At 44.0% G+C, this 19,254-nt stretch overlaps 1 protein-coding gene across 3 annotated transcripts in view; it reads right to left on the reverse strand.

Moving 5' to 3' along the window:
- Positions 1 to 283: 283 nt before the first annotated feature.
- si:ch211-250c4.3 (uncharacterized protein LOC100535981 homolog) overlaps positions 284 to 19,254 on the reverse strand; it is a 60,339-nt gene continuing 41,368 nt past the window's right edge. For all 3 annotated transcript variants that reach the window (XM_041210265.1, XM_041210266.1, XM_041210264.1), the window contains 2 exons: positions 10,658 to 10,776; positions 284 to 1,539 (listed from right to left, as the gene is read on the reverse strand). In XM_041210265.1, coding sequence (XP_041066199.1) covers positions 10,680 to 10,776 — 97 coding nt within the window. In that variant the 3' untranslated portion in view covers positions 284 to 1,539; positions 10,658 to 10,679. The remainder of the gene's footprint in view (positions 1,540 to 10,657; positions 10,777 to 19,254) is intronic.

A 19,254-nucleotide genomic window follows, 5' to 3' on the forward strand; every position in this document is an offset into this window, starting at 1 on the left:
AATATTTTTAAGGCAGAGGTGGATGGGTTTTGGTAAGCAAGGGGTTGATAGGTTATCGGGTGTAGGTGGGATGCAGATCTCAGGTTATTATTCGATCAGCCACAATCTTATTAAATAGCGGAGCAGGCTTGAGGGGCTGAATGGCCTACAGCTCCTTGTTCGTATGTTTGTTTGTAGTATATCAGTAGGAGTGGGTCAGTAGGAATGGTTCAGTACTGTCCTAAATTCAATTCACCCTGGTGCTGGAACTCCTCATCCTTGAATAACTTCACATTATAGTTTGAATGTTTAACTTGTTCATATTTGCCTTTTATTAGTACCCATAGTCATTTGATAACAATTTGTTGAGTCATAATATATAGAAATATGTTACCTACTGCATGTATAATTACACAGTTATAGCTTCACAATTAGAATGATCTGATAAATTGATCGATGTATGAAATATAATGGAGTGTTAAAGCTTTATGCAGTATTCACATTGTTCAAAAGCAAAACAGCTTCTTAAAATTTTCTTAAGAAGCTGGCCTGTTTAGTTCACAGATCAGTTAAAACATTTGTGTTTAGGCACAGTGTATTTTTTGCTGCCCCTTGTCAAATATTGTTGGTCAGTCTGCGTTTCTGTGGTGTTCTTGTCTTAATTTCAGTGGGAGATTTGAGTATTGGCTGGAATGATTATGGCTCTTCACAGTATTTCCCTTGGGGCTCTGCTGATTTCCACAGACAGCCCTGCAAAAATTCCAGGAATAGGAGTCGATATATTCAGAATCGTCACATACTTGGAATCTGAGAACCTGCCTCAGTTGGGGCAACAGACTGAGCTCCCAGGCTCAGGAGGGGATTATCAGGCACCTTATGTGTGCTTGGGTCACTCAAAACAACCTCGACTTGTCGAGCAGCCATTTCTGATGACAGAGCTGGATGAGGGTTAGACTTGCGGAACTATTCTCCAGCAAGCACCATTGCCTCCAGGGTTGGAGGTTGGGCTTGGCGGTGGTGATAGTTTAAATAAGTCATCTGGTGGAAAAGTTGAATCTCTGGTGAAGGGGCTAAAGCTCTAGTAAAGTCAACAATCTGTAAAAGTTTGCTGTTCAAATGTTAGTGGAACGCTAGCTTATCAGAAATTCCATACATTTTTCCAAGGTCGATATGAGTATTTGTGATGGAAACGGGAGTCAAACAAAAGAATTGGAAAAAAAACAAAGGAGATAAAACAAATATTTGGATGCTCCTGTTGGAATAACATGAAGTCTGATCCATGTCAGTTAGTTGATAGTATCGAATAGACTGTCGATTATCTTGTGTAATTACAGAAAAGGGCTAACAAACACAGTCCCCAGCATTGTTGAGCTGCCATCTAACAAACTGGGCTGGACTGCAATGAAAATAAGGTTCCAGAGACAGCTGGATGATATAACAAAGCACCCGTGTGATAATGCCAACTGTGGTAAGTTCATAGTGGTGTCCCAGAGGCTGCCTCTCCATTGGATCAGCCAGTCACACATTGTTGGGTGTTATCAGTTCCTTGGCCAGTATTATCTGAAAGTAAAAGGAGAAAATGTGAGATCAGCAGAAACAGCTTTTCTTACATTTATATCAAATTCACTGGAGTCATTTGATAGTGATTTGGCAAGTCAATTCCATCTGACACCAATATTCAAGTGGAGTGATCAAGACACGAGCAGTTGAGCAGCCAGCTCCACATTGTGACCTTGATTAAACACTTCCACATATAAAGCCCAGCAAGGGAGACAGAAACAAATAACACAACAGATTGGCTGTGCTTACTGAATATCTTGCATATGACATGCATTCCTGTGTCACCATTTAGACTTATGCTTTTCCTGTCATTAATTAATGTTGAAACTTATCAACAATTATAACAGCGGAATCCCACCCTGTGTTAACATTTGTCTTCTTGATGAACCATTCAAGTCACTCAAAGCTTTTAGTTAAACATTTTTGACATGTTTTTCTTCTTAATTGAGATTCCTATTGTCTAAGATATGAGTTTAAACAAAATAATTAAAAATTACTGTAGTGACTCAATGGAGCAGACAGGTTTCAATAAGAAACAGGAAAACTTTATTACAGAGAGCTTTTCAGATGCTACATGCTCGGTCAGGACTCATCAGGAAGTCCCATCCCCTGGATTGCCCACGCTTAGGGCTCATTGGTCAGACCCTCCATGAACATCACGTGACCCCTGTTAGATAGGAGAGGCTATACCTTCAGTTACTACATTTCTTCTCCCATTAGTTTTTTTTACATTTTTTTATTTACAGGGAAACATTTGAATATCGAACAACATATATGTGTACACAACTTCAGGTGATTAATGATCAAGTCTCTGATGTGTTCTCCTTATACGGCTACAGCAGTAAAGCTCTATCATTTGAGGTTCCTCAACAAGATTGACATGGTCAGATACTGCAGCATGAGACACATCATTAGAAAGTGGCAATTCTGGGCTCACAGGCTGAATAGTTGGTTGTTGCAATGTTTCTTTATTACGAATATGATCAACGTGTTATGGACGATTCTGTCTTCCACTTGGAAAGATAATGGACCAGTCTCTGAGACAATGGTTCCAGGAACCCAACGAGATCCACTTCCGAAATTTCACACAAATACCATGTCGCCCACACTGAGCGAGCTTTGCTGTATCTATCGTGGTTCAATTTTCATTATTCTGATTCTGCTCTACATTCCCCTCTAAATTTGGAAACACCAGACTTATCCATGTACGGAGGCAGCATTTCATCAATAATTCAGATGGTATTGAACCTGTAGGCGAATGTGGCATTGTACAATAACTGAGAAGAGAAAGTGGAAAAGTTGAGTTTCTGGAGTACCTTCATACCAGACAAATCTATACAGCTCTCTTGGCTACACCATTTGATAAGGGATGATAAGGGGTTGTTTTAATATAAAAATAAAACAGTTCTGTTGAAGGGTCATGAGGACTCGAAACGTCAACTCTTTTCTTCTCCGCCGAGTTTTTCCAGGTAATTCTGTTTTTGTTTTGGGTTGTTTTAATATGTCTGATTCCATTCAGATTCATGAATCTCTGAAACTCTGTACTGGTAAAGGCTGCACCATTATCAGAAAGAATGACTTCTGGTAGACCATGTATGCTAAAACAATGATGCAGCTTCTTGATAGTTGTGCTCGATGTTGGTGATTTGACTTCATAAACATTCATCCATTTAGAATGTGCATCTACAATCAATCAACAAAAACATGGCACCTAAGAATGGACCTACATAATCAATATGTAGTCTAACCCAGGGTCCACCAGGCCACTCCCACAGATGCAAGGGAGCTGAAACAGGCAACTTCTGTTGTTGCTGACAATGGAGACAGTGCTTGACCATGCTTTCAATGTCACTATCAACGTCTGGCCACCTGATATAGCTTCATGCAAGCATTTTCATCTTTGATATGCCTGGATGTGCACTGTGAAGCTCTGTCAAGAGTGGTTTTCTACCATGTGATGGGACAACAACTCTTGAACCCCACAACAAAATTCCATCTTGACAGCTTAACTCTGTTTCTGGCATGGAATGGTCTCAAATTTTCAGATATAGGCGAACTTGACCATTTTTGCAAAACAACGCCTGACTTTCGACAACATTGGATCTCTGTTCATCCAATTTCTAATTTGTTTTACACACACAGGTGTGTCCAAGAAATTCAGTAATTGCACTACTACTTGTGGAAAAGGAGTATTTACAATGCTATCTGATAATGAGAGACGACTGAGTGTGTCCGCATTTGCAATGTATAAGCCTGAACTGTACATAAAAGTAAAAACAAAAACATTTATCTAGTACATAAAAGTATACTGATATGCAGATAATATCAGAGCCCAATGTTGTATTCTTGCTGATGCTATTGGTGGAATGGCCTTATCCTCACTGAATAAATCCATTGATGGTTTATGATCTGACACAATGGTGAAATGTCATCCATGTTGATACTAGTGGAATTTCTTCACCCTGAATATCACTGATAAATGTATGTTTCTCTTTCTTTAATTGTACACCGGCTTCCTCCAGGTTGGCCAAGTGTTCAGTCTCGGTTGACCCTGTGATCAGAACATCATCCAGGTAAACTACCAGTCGGGGAAATCCTTGGTCAAGACTCTCCATTATTCTCTGGAAGATTGCACATGCAGATAATACTCCAAAGGGTAAGCGAATATATTGATAAAGACCTTTGTTTGTGTTGTTGGTCATGTATCCTCTAGATGTGTTATCCAGCTCTAATTGTCAGTAAGCATGGCTCATATCCAATTTTGCATAGGGTTTGCCTCCAGCCAGCATTGCATATAAGTCATCTATCCTTGGAAAGTGGTACTTGACTAGTTTTTCTGCCTTGTTTACAGAAAATTTATAGTCCCCACAAATGTATGTGGTTTGGTCAGGCTTAACCACTGGAACTATGGGTGCTGCCCATTCTGAGATTTGGACAGGTTGGGTGATTCCCAGCGGTTCTAACTGGTACAATTCTGCATCCACCATCTCCTTCAACACAAGGCACAGGCCTGACCTTAAAGAAACAGGGTGTCATGTGAGGATCCACATACACCTTGGCTTGCAGGCCTTTTAACTTCCCTAATTCATCCTGAATACCATGTCGTATTTCCTTAGCAACTCAGGAACTCCTCCTGTTTTCAGGTGAAATATCTCAGACCAGTCAAGCTTGATCTTCTGTAACTAGTCTCGGCCTAAAAGACTGGATCCTTCTCCTGTCACTATTATCACGGGCAGCTGGGCTGTCTGTTGCCTATAATACACTAGCACTGTGGCGATGCCCTTTACCTGAATAGATTCTCCAGTGTACGCATTTAATTTAGAGGTTGTTGGGCTCCAGGTTTATTGGCTGTCTACCTCCATTAAGACATTTAAATGTGTACTTTCCCACCACTGTAGTTGAGGCTCTGTATCCACCTCCATTATTAGTGGCTTCCCATTAACTTGGATTGTGATAATGAAAGGTTTGGTTTTCAAAGTGGTTACGTTATAGAGGAAATAAATGTTGGTGTCGGCAGCTTGTCTCAGCTGTATTCTTTAATTCAATCATGTTCATTTGCTGCTTTGTAGCTGCTTCAGCTTTTCCCAGCATTGCCTCACCACGTGACTTTGTTTATGGCAGTAACTGCATTCTGCCTCCTTAAATTTCCAGGTACCCGCTCTGTGGTCACCCCGACATCTATAACAAATTAACCTTGGAGCCGCTGCTGAAATGTTTGTACTCAGACTTTTCATGTTTCTAATAGTGGACATTGCCTCTCACTTCGATGCTGTGTCTCTGATTTTCACACTACGCCTGGCGGTAGGTTCCTGACCCACATGAAGAATGGCGCCATGTTATATGTGCTGTAAAGCCTGTGAGTCTCTCACAGCACTGTCCATGGCGAGGGAGATTTCTAGAGTGCACTTAAAATTGATGTTGACCTCAGCGAGTAAATGGTACGTCCTGAACTGCACAAACTAATCAGTCCCACAGCAAATCATTTAATGTGGCCCTGAAGTCACAGTGTTCTGTCAACTGCTTTAGCTTCACTACATAGGTTGTGATGAACTATCCCAGGGCCCTAACTCTGGACTTAAATTGAAAATGCTGCATTATTACGGAGGCTTCGGCTGGAAAAGCATTTTCACGAGGTCCACTAATTCATTGAAGGACTTAGAATTGGGCACGCTCGGAGCCGTCAGGCTGTGGATGAGATTAAAAACAAAAAACTGAGGATGCTGAAAATCCAAAACAAAAATAGAATTACCTGGAAAAACTCAGCATGTCTGGCAGCATCGGCGGAGAAGAAAAGAGTTGACATTTCGAGTCCTCATGACCCTTCAGCAGAACTGGGTGAATCCAAGGAGAGGGGTGAAATATAAGTTGGTTTAAGGTTTGGGGGGTGTGGGGGGGTGGGGGGGGGTGGGGGGGGGGGTGTGTGGATGTGGAAGTTGGGGGGTGGTGTGGTTGTAGGGACAAGCAAGCAGTGATAGGAGCAGATAATCAAAAGATGTCACAGACAAAAGAACACAGAGATGTTGAAGTTGGTGATATTATCTAAATGAATGTGCTAATTAAGAATGGATGGTAGGGCACTCAAGGTATAGCTCTAGTGGGGGTGGGGGGGGCATAAAAGATTTAAAAATAATGGAAATAGGTGGGAAAAGAAAAATCTATATAAATTATTGGAAAAAACAAAAGGAAGGGGGTGGGGATGGAGGAGGGAGGTCAAGATCTAAAGTTGTTGAATTCAATATTCAGTCCGGAAGGCTGTAAAGTGCCTAGTCGGAAGATGAGGTGCTGTTCCTCCAGTTTGCATTGGGCTTCACTGGAACAATGCAGCAAGCCAAGGATAGGTATGTGGGCAAGAGAACAGGGTGGAGTGTTAAAATGGCAAGCGACAGGGAGGTTTGGGTCATTCTTGCGACAGACCACATGTGTTCTGCAAAGCAGTCGCCCAGTTTAAGTTTGGTCTCTCCAATGTAGAGGAGACCACATTGGGAGCAATGAATGCAGTAGACTAAGTTGGGGGAAATGCAAGTGAAATGCTGCTTCGCTTGAAAGGAGTGTTTGGGTCCTTGGATGGTGAGGAAAGAGGAAGTGAAGGGGCAGGTGTTGCATCTTTTGCGTGGGCATGGGGAGGTGCCATAGGTGGGGGTTGAGGAGTAGGGGGTGATGAAGGAGTGGACCAGGGTGGCCCAGAGGGAACGATCCCTACAGAATGCCGCCAGGGGGGTGAAGGGAAGATGTGTTTGGTGGTGGCATCATGCTGGATTTGGCGGAAATGGCAGAGGATGATCCTTTGAATGCGGAGGCTGGTGGGGTGATAAGTGAGGACAAGGGGGACCCTATCATGTTTCTGGGAGGGAGGAGAAGGCGTGAGGGCGGATGTGCGGGAGATGGGCCAGACACGGTTGAGGGCCCTGTCAATGACCGTGGTTGGAAAACCTTGGTTAAGGAAGAAGGAGGACATGTCAGAGGAACTGTTTTTGAAGGTAGCATCATCGGAACAGATGCGACGGAGGCGAAGGAACTGAGAGAATGGGATGGAGTCCTTACAGGAAGCGGGGTGTGAGGAGCTGTAGTCGAGGTAGCTGTGGGAGTCGGTAGGCTTGTAATGGATATTGGTGGACAGTCTATCACCAGAGATTGAGACAGCGAGGTCAAGGAAGGGAAGCGAAGTGTCAGAGATGGACCACGTGAAAATGATGGAGGGGTGGAGATTGGAAGCAAAATTAATAAATTTTTCCAAGTCCCGACGACTGCAAGAAGCAGCACCAAAGTAATCATCGATGTACCGGAGAAAGAGTTGTGGATGAGATTGTTTGTCTTACTCCCACATACTCTCAAAAGGATTGCTTTCTGCTTCTCCTCCGCGGTAATTTCATTCACTACAAAATAAAAAAACAATGGCGCTCTACATCCTGGCTCCAGTCTTCCATAGTCACATCGTAAGGACTGATTCTGCTGAAGAGTAGCCTGACTGGTGAATAGTCTTTTCTTTTTCTTCTGATTCAATGTACTAATGGTAACAGGGCTAAGTGCAGTGTTGGAGCTATTTTACCCTCATCGCCAAATGTAATGACTTGATGGAGTGGACAGGTTTCAACAAGAAACAGAAACTTATGTTACAAAGAGCTTTTCAAATGTTACATGCTCAATCAGGAGTCTTGTCAGGAAGCTCCACCTCCCCAGATTGCCCATACTTAGGGCTCATTGGTTGGAGCCTTCAAGAACATCACATGACCACCAGATAGACAGCAGAAGAGGCTATAGCTTCAGTTACTACAATGACTACGATGACAAATTTGACGGTAATGTAATTAAGTTTACAAATTGAATTGTTTTCTGCCATCTTAAGTGTTTATTTGAAGATCTCAGCTTATCTCAAGATTTTATTAAAGCGGGGACCTCAATAAAACTGGAGTCAATAGGAATTGGGGAAAACTCTCCACTGGTTAGAGTCATACCTAGCACAAAGAAAGATGGTTGTGGGAGACACCACACTCGCTCAAATTCTGCGCTGATGTCAGGGGGAAGTCACTCGGACTTCACTTCGGTGTAGCTCTGGGAAATACTATGGAAGTCAAACAGGATGGTGCTCTGCAGAGGCCTACAGCAATCTCCTCACCCTGCCAAGCACCTTTGGCTGTTTCATTTAAATCACTCCATAGATTAGATCAAAGACCATCTCATTTCTTTGTTGAGCTACTTGACCCTTTCCAAGATTATGAAGGGAATCAACAATGCTAATGAGGCTAACAGTTCAATGGAGTCAAAGGTTTGAAGACCTGGAGCTACAGGTAGAAATGGGAAGGGGTGTGAAGAGGACCTTGCACTAAGATGAATCAGGCTACGAAGTAGATGATGAGGGTGGGCATTGATGGGATCAGTGTAAATGGGGTCAATTAGCAAATCAATGATGTTTTGGAAATAGAAGGTAGGAGGTGAGGGCTTGGGCAGTTTGGTCCATCTTGTCCCCAAGATGGGGGGCGGGGCGAGGGCGAGTCCGGGGGTGGGGGTGGCGGGACGAAGGCGAGTCCGAGAGGGGGGGGGGGGCGAGGGCGAGGACCAAGAGGGAGGGAGCGAACATGAATACGATAAGAAGGGATCTAACCAGGGGAAAATAGATCTGGAGCCTGACAGGAATAATTAAAACTGAACAATGGGTGACTGTTAAGGATGGGATACTTCAGGTACAGATTAGAGTGTAAGTTATGGGAACAAAAAATAGGCTTCCTTGGATGACGGGCAAGTTGTGCAGTAGGATAAAACAAATTTGGAGGGTGTTATTCACATGTTGGGTGAATTCCTCAAGTGAGAACCAGTTGAAATACAATGGGTGAGAGGGGAGTGCAGAGGAAAACAAGACTGGCAAGATGAGGCTAGAATAACCGTTAACACAAAGGTAACCTAACATCTTCTACTGTCATGTAAATAGTAAGCGGGTAGTGAGGTGGGATGGGTTCTATTAGGGACAAAAAGGGTGATATATGCTCAGAGGATCAAGGCAGGTCCAGAATACTGAGTACTTTGTACCAGTGTTCACACAGGAGGAGGATGCTGATAAATTATCTGTAGAAGCGAAATAGTAGAAGCAATGGATAGGGTGAAAATTGAGAGGAAGGTGGTACTGGAAAGGCTGGATATGTTTAGGGTTAATAAGTCACCTAGTGCCAATGGCATGCATGCCAGATTGATGATGGAAGTGTGGGTGGAGATAATGCAACCAGTTTGCTATAATCATCCAATCTTCCCTAGACACAGGGAGAGTGCCAGAGGATTGGAGAGTGGCAAATATGACACTGTTGTTCAAAAAAGTGTGTAAGGAGAGTCCCAGCAATTACAGGCCAGTTAGCCTAACATCAGTCATTAAGGTTTTGGGAACAATAATCTGGGAGAAAATCAATAAGCACTTTCTTCATTCATTCATGGGGTGTGGGCTTCGCTGGCTTGGCCAGGATGTACTGCCCATCCTAGTTGCCCTTGAGAAGGTGGTGGTGAGCTGGCTTTTTGAACCGCTGCAGTCCATGTGGTGTAGGTACACCCACAGAGCTGTTAGAAGGGAAGCTCCAGAATTTTGACCCAGAAATAGTGAAGAAATGGCGATATATTTTCATATCAGTATAGTGCGTGGCTTGGATGGGGAATTGTTATGCATCTGCTGCCTTGTCCTTCTAGATGGTAGTTGTCGTGAGTTTGGAAGGTGCTGTCTAAGAAGTCTTGGTAAGCTCCTGCAGTGCATCTTGTAGATGGTACACACTGCTGCCACTGTACGTCATTGGTGGAGGGAGTGAATGTTTGTGGATGTGGTGCCAATCAAGTGGGCTGCTTTGTCCTGGACGGTGTCAAGCTTCTTGAGTGTTGTGGGAGGTGCACTCACCCAGGCAAGTATTCCATCACACTCTTGACTTGTGCCTTGTAGATGGTGGACAGGCTTTGGGGAGTCAGGAGATGAGTTACTCACTGCAGGATTCCTAGCCTCTGACCTGCTTTTGTAGCCACAGTATTTCCATGGCTCATCCAGATCAGTTTCCAGTCAACTGTAACCCCCAGGATGTTGATAGTGATGGTAATGCCATTGAATTTCAAGGGGTTTCAGAAAGATCTAATTGGAATTTATTGTAAAATAGTGGTATCTGTGCCTGTATATGTGTATGTGTATTTGTGTGAGACTTAATTGGATTAAAGGCAGCTAATGTGAAGGCTTTGATGTAAACATGGGGGAAGTTTAGAATGTAAAGTGTAAATGGACCGACGAGGAATGTGTAAGGGCAACATAGAACAGACAGAGATGGCTATCCATGGCAGTTAATCTTCTGGGAAGAATGAACAAATGAGGGAAGGTGGGCAATGATAAACAGATCCCATTAGCTGATGCACAAGAACTATTAGACACAGATTCAAGGCTTTGGGCATGGATGCAGGGGGAAATGAGGAAGAACTGTTTTATGCAGCGAGTGGTAATGACCTGGAATTTGCTGCCTACGAGGATGGTGGAAGCGGAGAGGATGATCGAGCGGGAGTGTGGGATTGACTGGATCATTCCGCAGGGAGTCAACATGCAGTTGATGGGCCTCTTCCTGTGTTGCAAACTACGTTATGACATTGATGGCAGCTGAGAGATGAGGCTTACTTTACTGAGTTTCCTTGATGAGTCAGGGAGAATGGTCCCAGTCACTTTTCTTGTTGAGCCCCCATGCACTGGCAGAGTTTGCCTCCTTCTTCAGAATATTGCCTCTTCCATCTTCTGGTCTAAAGGTGGAAACAGATTATTTAAAAATGACTCCTCTGTGGTTCCAATCGATAGAAACATAGAAAATAGAAGCAGGAGTAGGTCATTCAGCCCTTTGAGCCTGCTCCACCATTCAATATGATCATGGCTGATTCTCTATCTCAATACCATACTCCCACTCTCTCCCAATACCCCTTGACGCCTTTGGGGTCCAGAAATCTATTTATTTCATTCTTAAACATATTAAATGACTTGGCCTCCACAGCCTCCTGTGGTAGAGAATTCCACAGGTTCACCACCCTCTGAGTGAAGAGGTTTCTCTTCATCTCAATCCTAAATGACTTACCCCATATCCTGAAACCGTGACCCCTTGTTCTAAACCCCCAGCCAGATGAAACATCATCCCTGCATCCAGTCTGTCCAGACCTGTAGAGTGTTATATGTTTCAATGAGATCCCCTCTCATTCTTCTAAACTCCTGTGAATACAGGTCTAGTCAGCCCATTCTCTGCTCATACAAGTATCCTGCACTCCCTCTATGACAAGTATATCCTTTCTTAGGTAAGGAGATCAAAACTGCACACACTACTCCAGGCGTGGTCTCACCAAGGACCTGTACAGCTGCAGTAAGACATCCTTGCTCCTGTACTCAAGTCTTCTTGCAATGAAGGCCAACACATCATTTGCCTTCTGAACTGCTTGCTGTACCTGCATGCTTGCTTTCAGTGATTGGTGTACAAGGACACCCAGGTCCCTTTGTACATCAACATTTCCCAATCTATCACCATTTAAATAATACTCTGCCATTCTGTTTTTCCTACCAAAGTGGATAACTTCACACTTCTCCACATTATACTGCATCTGCCATGTATTTGCCCATTCATTCAACCTGTCTAAATTGTCTTGAAGTCTCTTAACACCCTCCTCACCACTCTCATTCCCACCAAGTTTTGTGTCATCAGCAAATTTGGAAATATTACATTTGATTCCCTCATCCAAATCATTCTTGCATAGTGAATAGCTGGAGCCCAAACACTGATCCCTGTGGTACACCATCAGTCATGACCTGCCACTCCGAAAAAGGCCCATTTATTCCTTCTGTTTCCTGTCTGTTAACCAATTCTCAATCCATGCCAATATATTACCCTAATCCCATGTGCTTTAATTTTACACACTAACCTGTTAGAACAAAGAAAAGTACAGCACAGGAACAGGCCCTTCGGCCCTCCAAGCCTGCGCCGATCATATTGCTCGTCAACTAAAACATTTTGCACTTCCGGGGTTCATATCCCTCTATTCCCATCCTATTCATGTACTTGTCTAGCTGCCTCTTAAACACCACTATCGTACCTGTTTCCACCACCTCCTCTGGCAGCGAATTCCAGACACTCACTACCCTCTGCGTAAAAAAACTTGCCCCGCACATCTCCTCTATAGTTTTCTCCTCTCACCTTAAATCCATGTCCCCTAGTAATTGACTCTTCCACCCTGGGAAAAAGCTTCTGACTATCTACTCTGTCCATGCCCCTCAATTTTGTAAACTGCTATCAAGTCGCCCCTAAATCTCCGTCGCTCTAGTGAGAACAATCCGAGTTTATCCAACTTCTCCTCATACATAATAACCTCCAGACCAGGCAACATCCTGGTAAACCTCCTCTGCACCCTCTCCAATGCCTCCATATCCTTCAAGTAACGCAATATTCCAAGTGTGGCCTAACCAAGGTTCTATACAGCTGCAGTATGACTTCCCAGATTTTATACTCCATACCCCTGCAGATGAAGGCAAGCATGCCATATGCCTTCCTGACTACCTTATCCACCTGCGCTGCCACTTTCAGTGACCTGTGGACCTGTATACCCAGATCCCTCTGCCCATCAATGCACTTAAGGGTTCTGCTATTTATTGTATAATTCCTGCCTATATTAGACCTTCCAAAATGCATTACCTCGCATTTGCCCGGATTAAACTCCATCTGCCATTTCTCAGCCCAACTCTCCAACCGATCTATATCCCGTTGTATCCTTTGACAATCCTCTTCACTATCTGCAACTCCTCCAACCTTAGTGTCATCTGCAAATTTACTAATTAGCCCAGTTACATTTTCCTCCAAATCATTTACGTATACTACAAACAGAAAAGGTCCCAGCAATGATCCCTGCAGAACACCAGTAGTCACAGCTCTTCTTTCAAAAAAGCACCCTTCCACTGCTACCCTCTGTCTTCTATCACCAAGCCAATTCTGTATCCATCTTGCCAGCTCACCTCTGCTCCCGTGCAACTTTACCTTCTGTACCAGTCTGCCATGAGGGACCTTGTCAAAGGCCTTACTGAAATCCATGTATATAACATCCACTGCCCTTCCATTGTCCATCATCTTTGTCACTTCCTCGAAAAACTCGATCAAGTTAGTGAGACACGACCTCCCCTTCACAAAACCATGCTGCCTCTCACTAATATGTCCACTTGCTTCCAAATGGTAGTAAATCCTGTCACAAAGAATCTCCTCCAATAATTTCCCTACTACTGACGTAAGGCTCACCGGCCTGTAATTTGCTGGATTATCCCTGCTACCCTTCTTAAACATGTGGGACTTTATCAAAAGCTTTCTGAAAATCCAAATACACCATATCCACTGGTTCTCCCTTATCTATTCTGCTAATTATGTCCTCAAAAATCTCCAGTATTTCCCTTTCATAGATCCACGTTGACTTTGTCTAATCCCACTGATATTTTCTAAGTGTCTTGTTATCACATCCTTTATAATAAACTTTAGCATTTTCCCTACTAGTGATGTTAGGCTAACTGGTCTCTAATTCGCTGTTTTCTCCCTCCCTCTTTTTTTAAATAGTGGGGTTACATTTGCCACCCTCCAGTCTGCTGGGACTGTTCCAGAATCTACAGAATTTTGGAAGATGACAACCAATGCATCCATTATTTTCATGGCCACCTTCTTTAGTACCCTGGGATGTAGATTATCAGGCCCTGGGGATTTATCAGCTTTCAGTCCCATTAATTTACCCAGCACTATTGTTTTCAATAATATTAATTTCCTTCAATTCAATTCTATCTGCATGGCCCAAGTATGCAATGTTTAGCTCAGGCTGTCAGCATGTAGGGGCTAGTTAGTGGAGCCTTATCTCTGATTGTTCTTTACCCCTGAAGTCTGGGATTGCGCTGGTGGATTTCCTGGAGTATTCAGTATTAACTGAAGAAACTTGACAAGATAACAGGATGTGGCTGAGCTTCCACTGATCCCAGAACCTTTGGTGTAACGAACACTGGATGTCACTGGCATATAGTGTCTGGCACTGGGCATCAGAATGTAGAGCCAAGAGATTTCTCTCCCTGCTTGCTGTCCAGAGAAAGGGGTCAGAAAATATCAGACATATGTCTGAATGGTGTTATTAACCCTGTGTGGGATCACTTATGACACACACAGTATCCATCTCCCTCACCATTCCAAATCAGAACATGGTGCAGGACCCCCTCATTCTCGAGACACACAGCACATCATCCATCACCACCTCCCACTGGACACAATATCCTCCACCTTGGTCACCCCCGGACACAAACAGGACCTCCCACACCTCACTGGACATACATACTGCACCCCAGCTTCGACATCTGCCCCAACACATACAATGTCACTCCCCCACCCCCAGCCGGACACACCAAGCGTTTCCCATCTCCCACCCTGTGACATACACATTGCACCTTCTCCCATCCCAAACAGAGTGCATGGCTCAATCCCCAAGCCTTTTTAAAAATTATTTTATGATTGGCTAGGTCAGCATTTATTGCCCATCCTAATTGCCCTTGAGAAGATGATAGTGAGCCGACTTCTTGAGCCCCTGCAGTCCATGTGGTGTAGGTACATGTACAGTGCCGCTATGGAGGGAGTTCCAGGATTTTAAGAACATAACATAAGAAATAGGAGTGGAAGTAGGCCATTCAGCCCCCCGAGCTTACTCCACCATTCAATAAGGTCATGGCTGATCTATTTGTGTTTCAAATTCCACATTCCTATCTACCCCCAATAACCTTTGAAGCCTTTGCCTAACAAGAATCTATCTACCTCTGCCTTAAAAATATACAGTGACCCCGTCTCCACCACCTTCTGAGGCAGAGTTCCGAAGTCACACAACCCTCAGAAAAAAAAATTCTCCTCATCTCTGTCCTAAAAGGGTGACCCCTAATTTTAAAACAATCCCCCCTAGTTCTGGACTCACCCACAAGAGGCAACATCCTTTCTACATTAATCTTGTCAATACCATTCAGGATCTTGAATACTTCAATCAAATCACCCTCACTCTTCTAAATTCCTGTGGAAACAAGCCCAGTCTGTCCAACCTTTCCTCATACGACAGCCCATTCCTTCCAGGTATCAATCTAGTAAGACTCCTTTGAACCACCTCCAATGCATTTACACCTTCCTTAAGTAATGAGACCAAAACTTCACACAGTATTCAAGATGTGGTCTCACCAATGCCCTGTATAACTGAAGCATAACATCCCTACTTTTATGTTCAATTCCTTGCCTAATAAAGGGTAGCATTCCATTAGCCTTCTTAATTACTTCCTGTACCTGCATACTAACTTTTTGTGACGCATGCACTAGAACACCTAGATCCCTCTGCACCTCGGAATTCTGCAATCATTCTGTTTTAGTAATAGTCTGCTTTTTTTATTCCTCCTGCCAAAGTGAACTTTTTCCCACATTATACTCCGTCTGCCAGATTTCTACCCGCTCATTCAACCTATTTATATGCAACCTTCTCATGTCCTCTTCACAGCATACTTTCCTACCTATCTTTGTGTATCTGCAAATTTAGCTCCCATGTCATCGCTCCCCTTTTCTAAGTCATTGATGTAAATTGTAAAAAGTTGAGGCCCCAGCACGGGCTCCGCAGGACACTACTTGTTATATCCTGCCAATCAGAAAAAGACCCATTTATGCATATGCTGTTTTCTGCCAGCCAGCCAATCTTCTATCCATGCTAATATTTTACCCCCTTCACCATGAGCTTTTATTTTCTGCAATAACCTTTGATATGGCACCTTATCAAATGCCTTAAAATTCAAGTAAAGCACGTTACTCCTTCAAAAAACTCCAATAAATTGGTTAAACATGATTTACCTTTCACAAAACCATGCTGATTCTTCCCGATTACCTTGAGTTTTTCTCTTCCTGATATATATTAATGACATAGACTGTGGTGTTCAGGGAATGATTTCAAAATTTGCAGATGATACAAAGATTGGAAATGCTGTCAACTGTGATAGGGTTAGTCTTGAACTTCAAAAGGACAGACATGTTGGTGGATTGGGCAGACAAGTGACAGATGAATTTCAGTGTAGATAAGTGAGAGGTGATTCATTTTGGCATGAAGAATATGGTGAGACAGTGTAAAATAAAGGGAGAAACTCTAAAGGAGGTGCAGGAACAGAATTCCTCAATGTAAGTCATTGAAGTTGGCAGGGCATGTTGAGAGCAGTTAATAAAGCGTAATGTATCTCAGGCCTTATTAATAGGGGCATTGAGTTCAAGAGTAAGGAGATCATGTTGAACTTATATAAGACATTAGTTAGGCCTCATCTGGAGTACTGTGTCCAGTTCTGTGTACCATACACAGGATGTGAAAGCATTGGAGAGAGTACAGAGGAGATTCACAAGAATGACTCCAGGGATGAAGAACTGTAGCTATGAGGATAGACTGGAGATGTTGGGACCATTTTCCTTGGAGAAAAGAAGGCTGAAGGAGACTTGATAGAGGTATTCAAGATCCTGAGAGGTATGGGCAGAGTAAATAGTGAGAAACTGTTCCCACTCAAGGATGCATCAAGAACTAGAGGATGCAGGTTCAAAATAATTGGCAAAAGAAGTAAATGTGATGTGAGAAAAAATGTTTTCATCCAGAGGGTGGTTAGAGTCTGGAACAAACTTCCTGAGGGTGGTGGAGGCAGATCTCTGAAGGTGGAGGGGCATGTTAGTGGGGTGGTGAAAAAGGCATATGGGACACTTGCCTTTATCAATCGAGGCATAGATTACAAAAGTAAGGAGTTCATGTTGGAGTTGTATAGAACCTTGGTGAGACCACAGCTAGAGTACTGTGTGCAGTTCTGGTCGCCACATTTTAGGAAGGATGTGATTGCACTGGAGGGGGTGCAGAGGAGATTCACCAGGATGTTGCCTAGGATGAAACATTTAAGTTATGAAGAGGGGTTAGATAGACTTGGGTTGTTTTTGTTGGAGCAGAGAAGACTGAGGGGCGACCTGATCGAGGTGTACAAGATTATGAGGGGCATGGACAGGGTGGATAGGGAGCAGCTGTTCCCCTTAGTTGAAGGGTCAGTCACAAGGGGACATAAGTTCAAGGTGAGGGGCAGGACGTTTAGGGGGTATGTGAGGAAAAACCTTTTACACGGAGGGTGGTGACGGTCTGGAATGTGCTGCCTGGGAGGGTGGTGGTGGTGGGTTGCCTCACATCCTTTAAAAAGTACCTGAATGAGCACTTGGCACATCATAATATTCAAGGCTATGGGCCAAATGCTGGTAAATGGGATTAGGTAGGTCAGCTGTTTCTCACATGTCGGTGCAGCTCGATGGGCCAAAGGGCCTCTTCTGCACTGTGTGATTCTGAGAGACAGGCTCAACTGAGGTATTCAAAAGGGAATTGGATTGCTACCTGAAAAGAAAGAATGTGCAAGGTTAAGGGGAAAAGGCAGGGGAGTGGGATGAGGTAGAATGCCCAGTGAGCCAGTGCAATCTCGAGAAGCTGAATAGCCTCCTTCTGCACAGTAAAGATTCTGTGATGTTGATAGTGTGGGATTCGGTGATGTTAATGCCATTGAATGTCAAAGGGAGATGGTTGAATTGTCTCTTATTGGAGACGTCATTGCTTAGCACTTGTGTGGCATGAATGTTACTTGCCACTTCTCAGTGAAAGCCTGAATGTTGTCCAGGTCTTGGTGCACATGGACACAGACTGCTTTAGTATTTGAGGAGTCACAAATGGTGAACATTGTGCAATCATCAGCCAACATCCCCACTTTTGAAGTTATGATGGAGGGAAGTGTTCCCCTCCGCCCCGATTCCCATTGACTCCAGTTTTTCTAGGGCTCCTTGATGCCAAAATCAGTCAAATGCTGTCTTGACATTGAGGGTAATTACGCTCACCTCACCTCAGGAGCTCAGCTCTTTTGCCAATGTTTGGATCAAGGCTGTAATAAGGTCAGGAGCTGAATGGCCCAGGCGGAACTCAAACTGAGCATCATTGAGCAGGTTATTGCTGACTGAGTGCTCCTTGATAGCATTGTCGACAACTCCTTCCATCACTTTGCTGATGATCGAGAGTAAACAGGTAGGCTGGTAATTGGCTGTGTTGGATTTGTCCTGCTTTTTGTGTATAGGACATATCTGGGCAATTGTCCATTTTGCTGGGTAGATGCCAGTGTTTTGGCTGTACTGAACACCTTGGCTAGAGGCACGGCAAGTTCTGGAGCACAAGTCTTCAGCACTATTGCCAGAATATTGTCAGGGCCCATAGCCTTTGCAGTATCCAGTGCCCTTGGCTGTGTCTTGCTATCACGTGCACTGAATTGAATTGGCTGAAGACTGGCATCTGTGAGGCTGGGGACCACCGGAGGAGGCCAAGATGGATCATCCACTCAGTACTTCTGGCTGAAGATTGTAGCAAATGCTTCAGCCTTATCTTTTACACTGATGTGCTATGTCCCCACTTCATTGAGGGTGGGGATATTTGTGGAGCTTCCTCCAGTGAGTGTTAATTGTCCACCACCATTCACGACTGGATGTGGCAGGATTGCAGAGCTTAGATCTGATCTGTTGGTTGTGGGAGCACTTAGCTCTATCACTTGCTGCTTTTGCTGTTTGGCATGCAAGTAGTCTTGTGTTATAGCTTCACCAGATTGATACCTCATCTTTAGGCATGCCTGGTGCTGCTCCTGGCATGTCCTCCTGTACTCTTCATTGAACCAGGGTAGATCTCTTAGCTTGATGGTAATGGTAGGGTGGGGAATATAAGGTTACAAATTGTTGTTGAATATAATTCTGCTACTGCCCCAGAGCACCTCATGGACACCCAGCTTTGAGCTGCTAAATCTGTTAAAAATCTATCCCATTTAGCATGGTGGTAGTGCCACACAACACGATGGAGGGCATCCTCAATGTGAGGGCAGGACTTCATCTCCACAAGGACTGTGCGGTGGTCACTCCTACTGATACTATCTTGGACAGATACATCTGCGGCAGGCAGGTTGGTGAGGATGAGGTCAAGTATATTTTTCCCTCTTGTTGCCTTCCTCACTACCTGCTGCAGACCCAGTCTAGCAGCTATATCCATTAGGACTCGGTCACTAGTGGTGATACTGAGCCACTCATGGTGACTGACATTGAAGTCCCCCACCCAGTGTACATTCTGCACCCTTGCCACCCTCAGTGCTTCCTCCAAGTGGTGTTCAAAATGGAGGGGCACGGA

The sequence above is a fragment of the Carcharodon carcharias genome, chromosome 17 (assembly GCF_017639515.1).
Source record: "Carcharodon carcharias isolate sCarCar2 chromosome 17, sCarCar2.pri, whole genome shotgun sequence".
In the NCBI taxonomy this organism is placed as follows: domain Eukaryota; kingdom Metazoa; phylum Chordata; class Chondrichthyes; order Lamniformes; family Lamnidae; genus Carcharodon; species Carcharodon carcharias.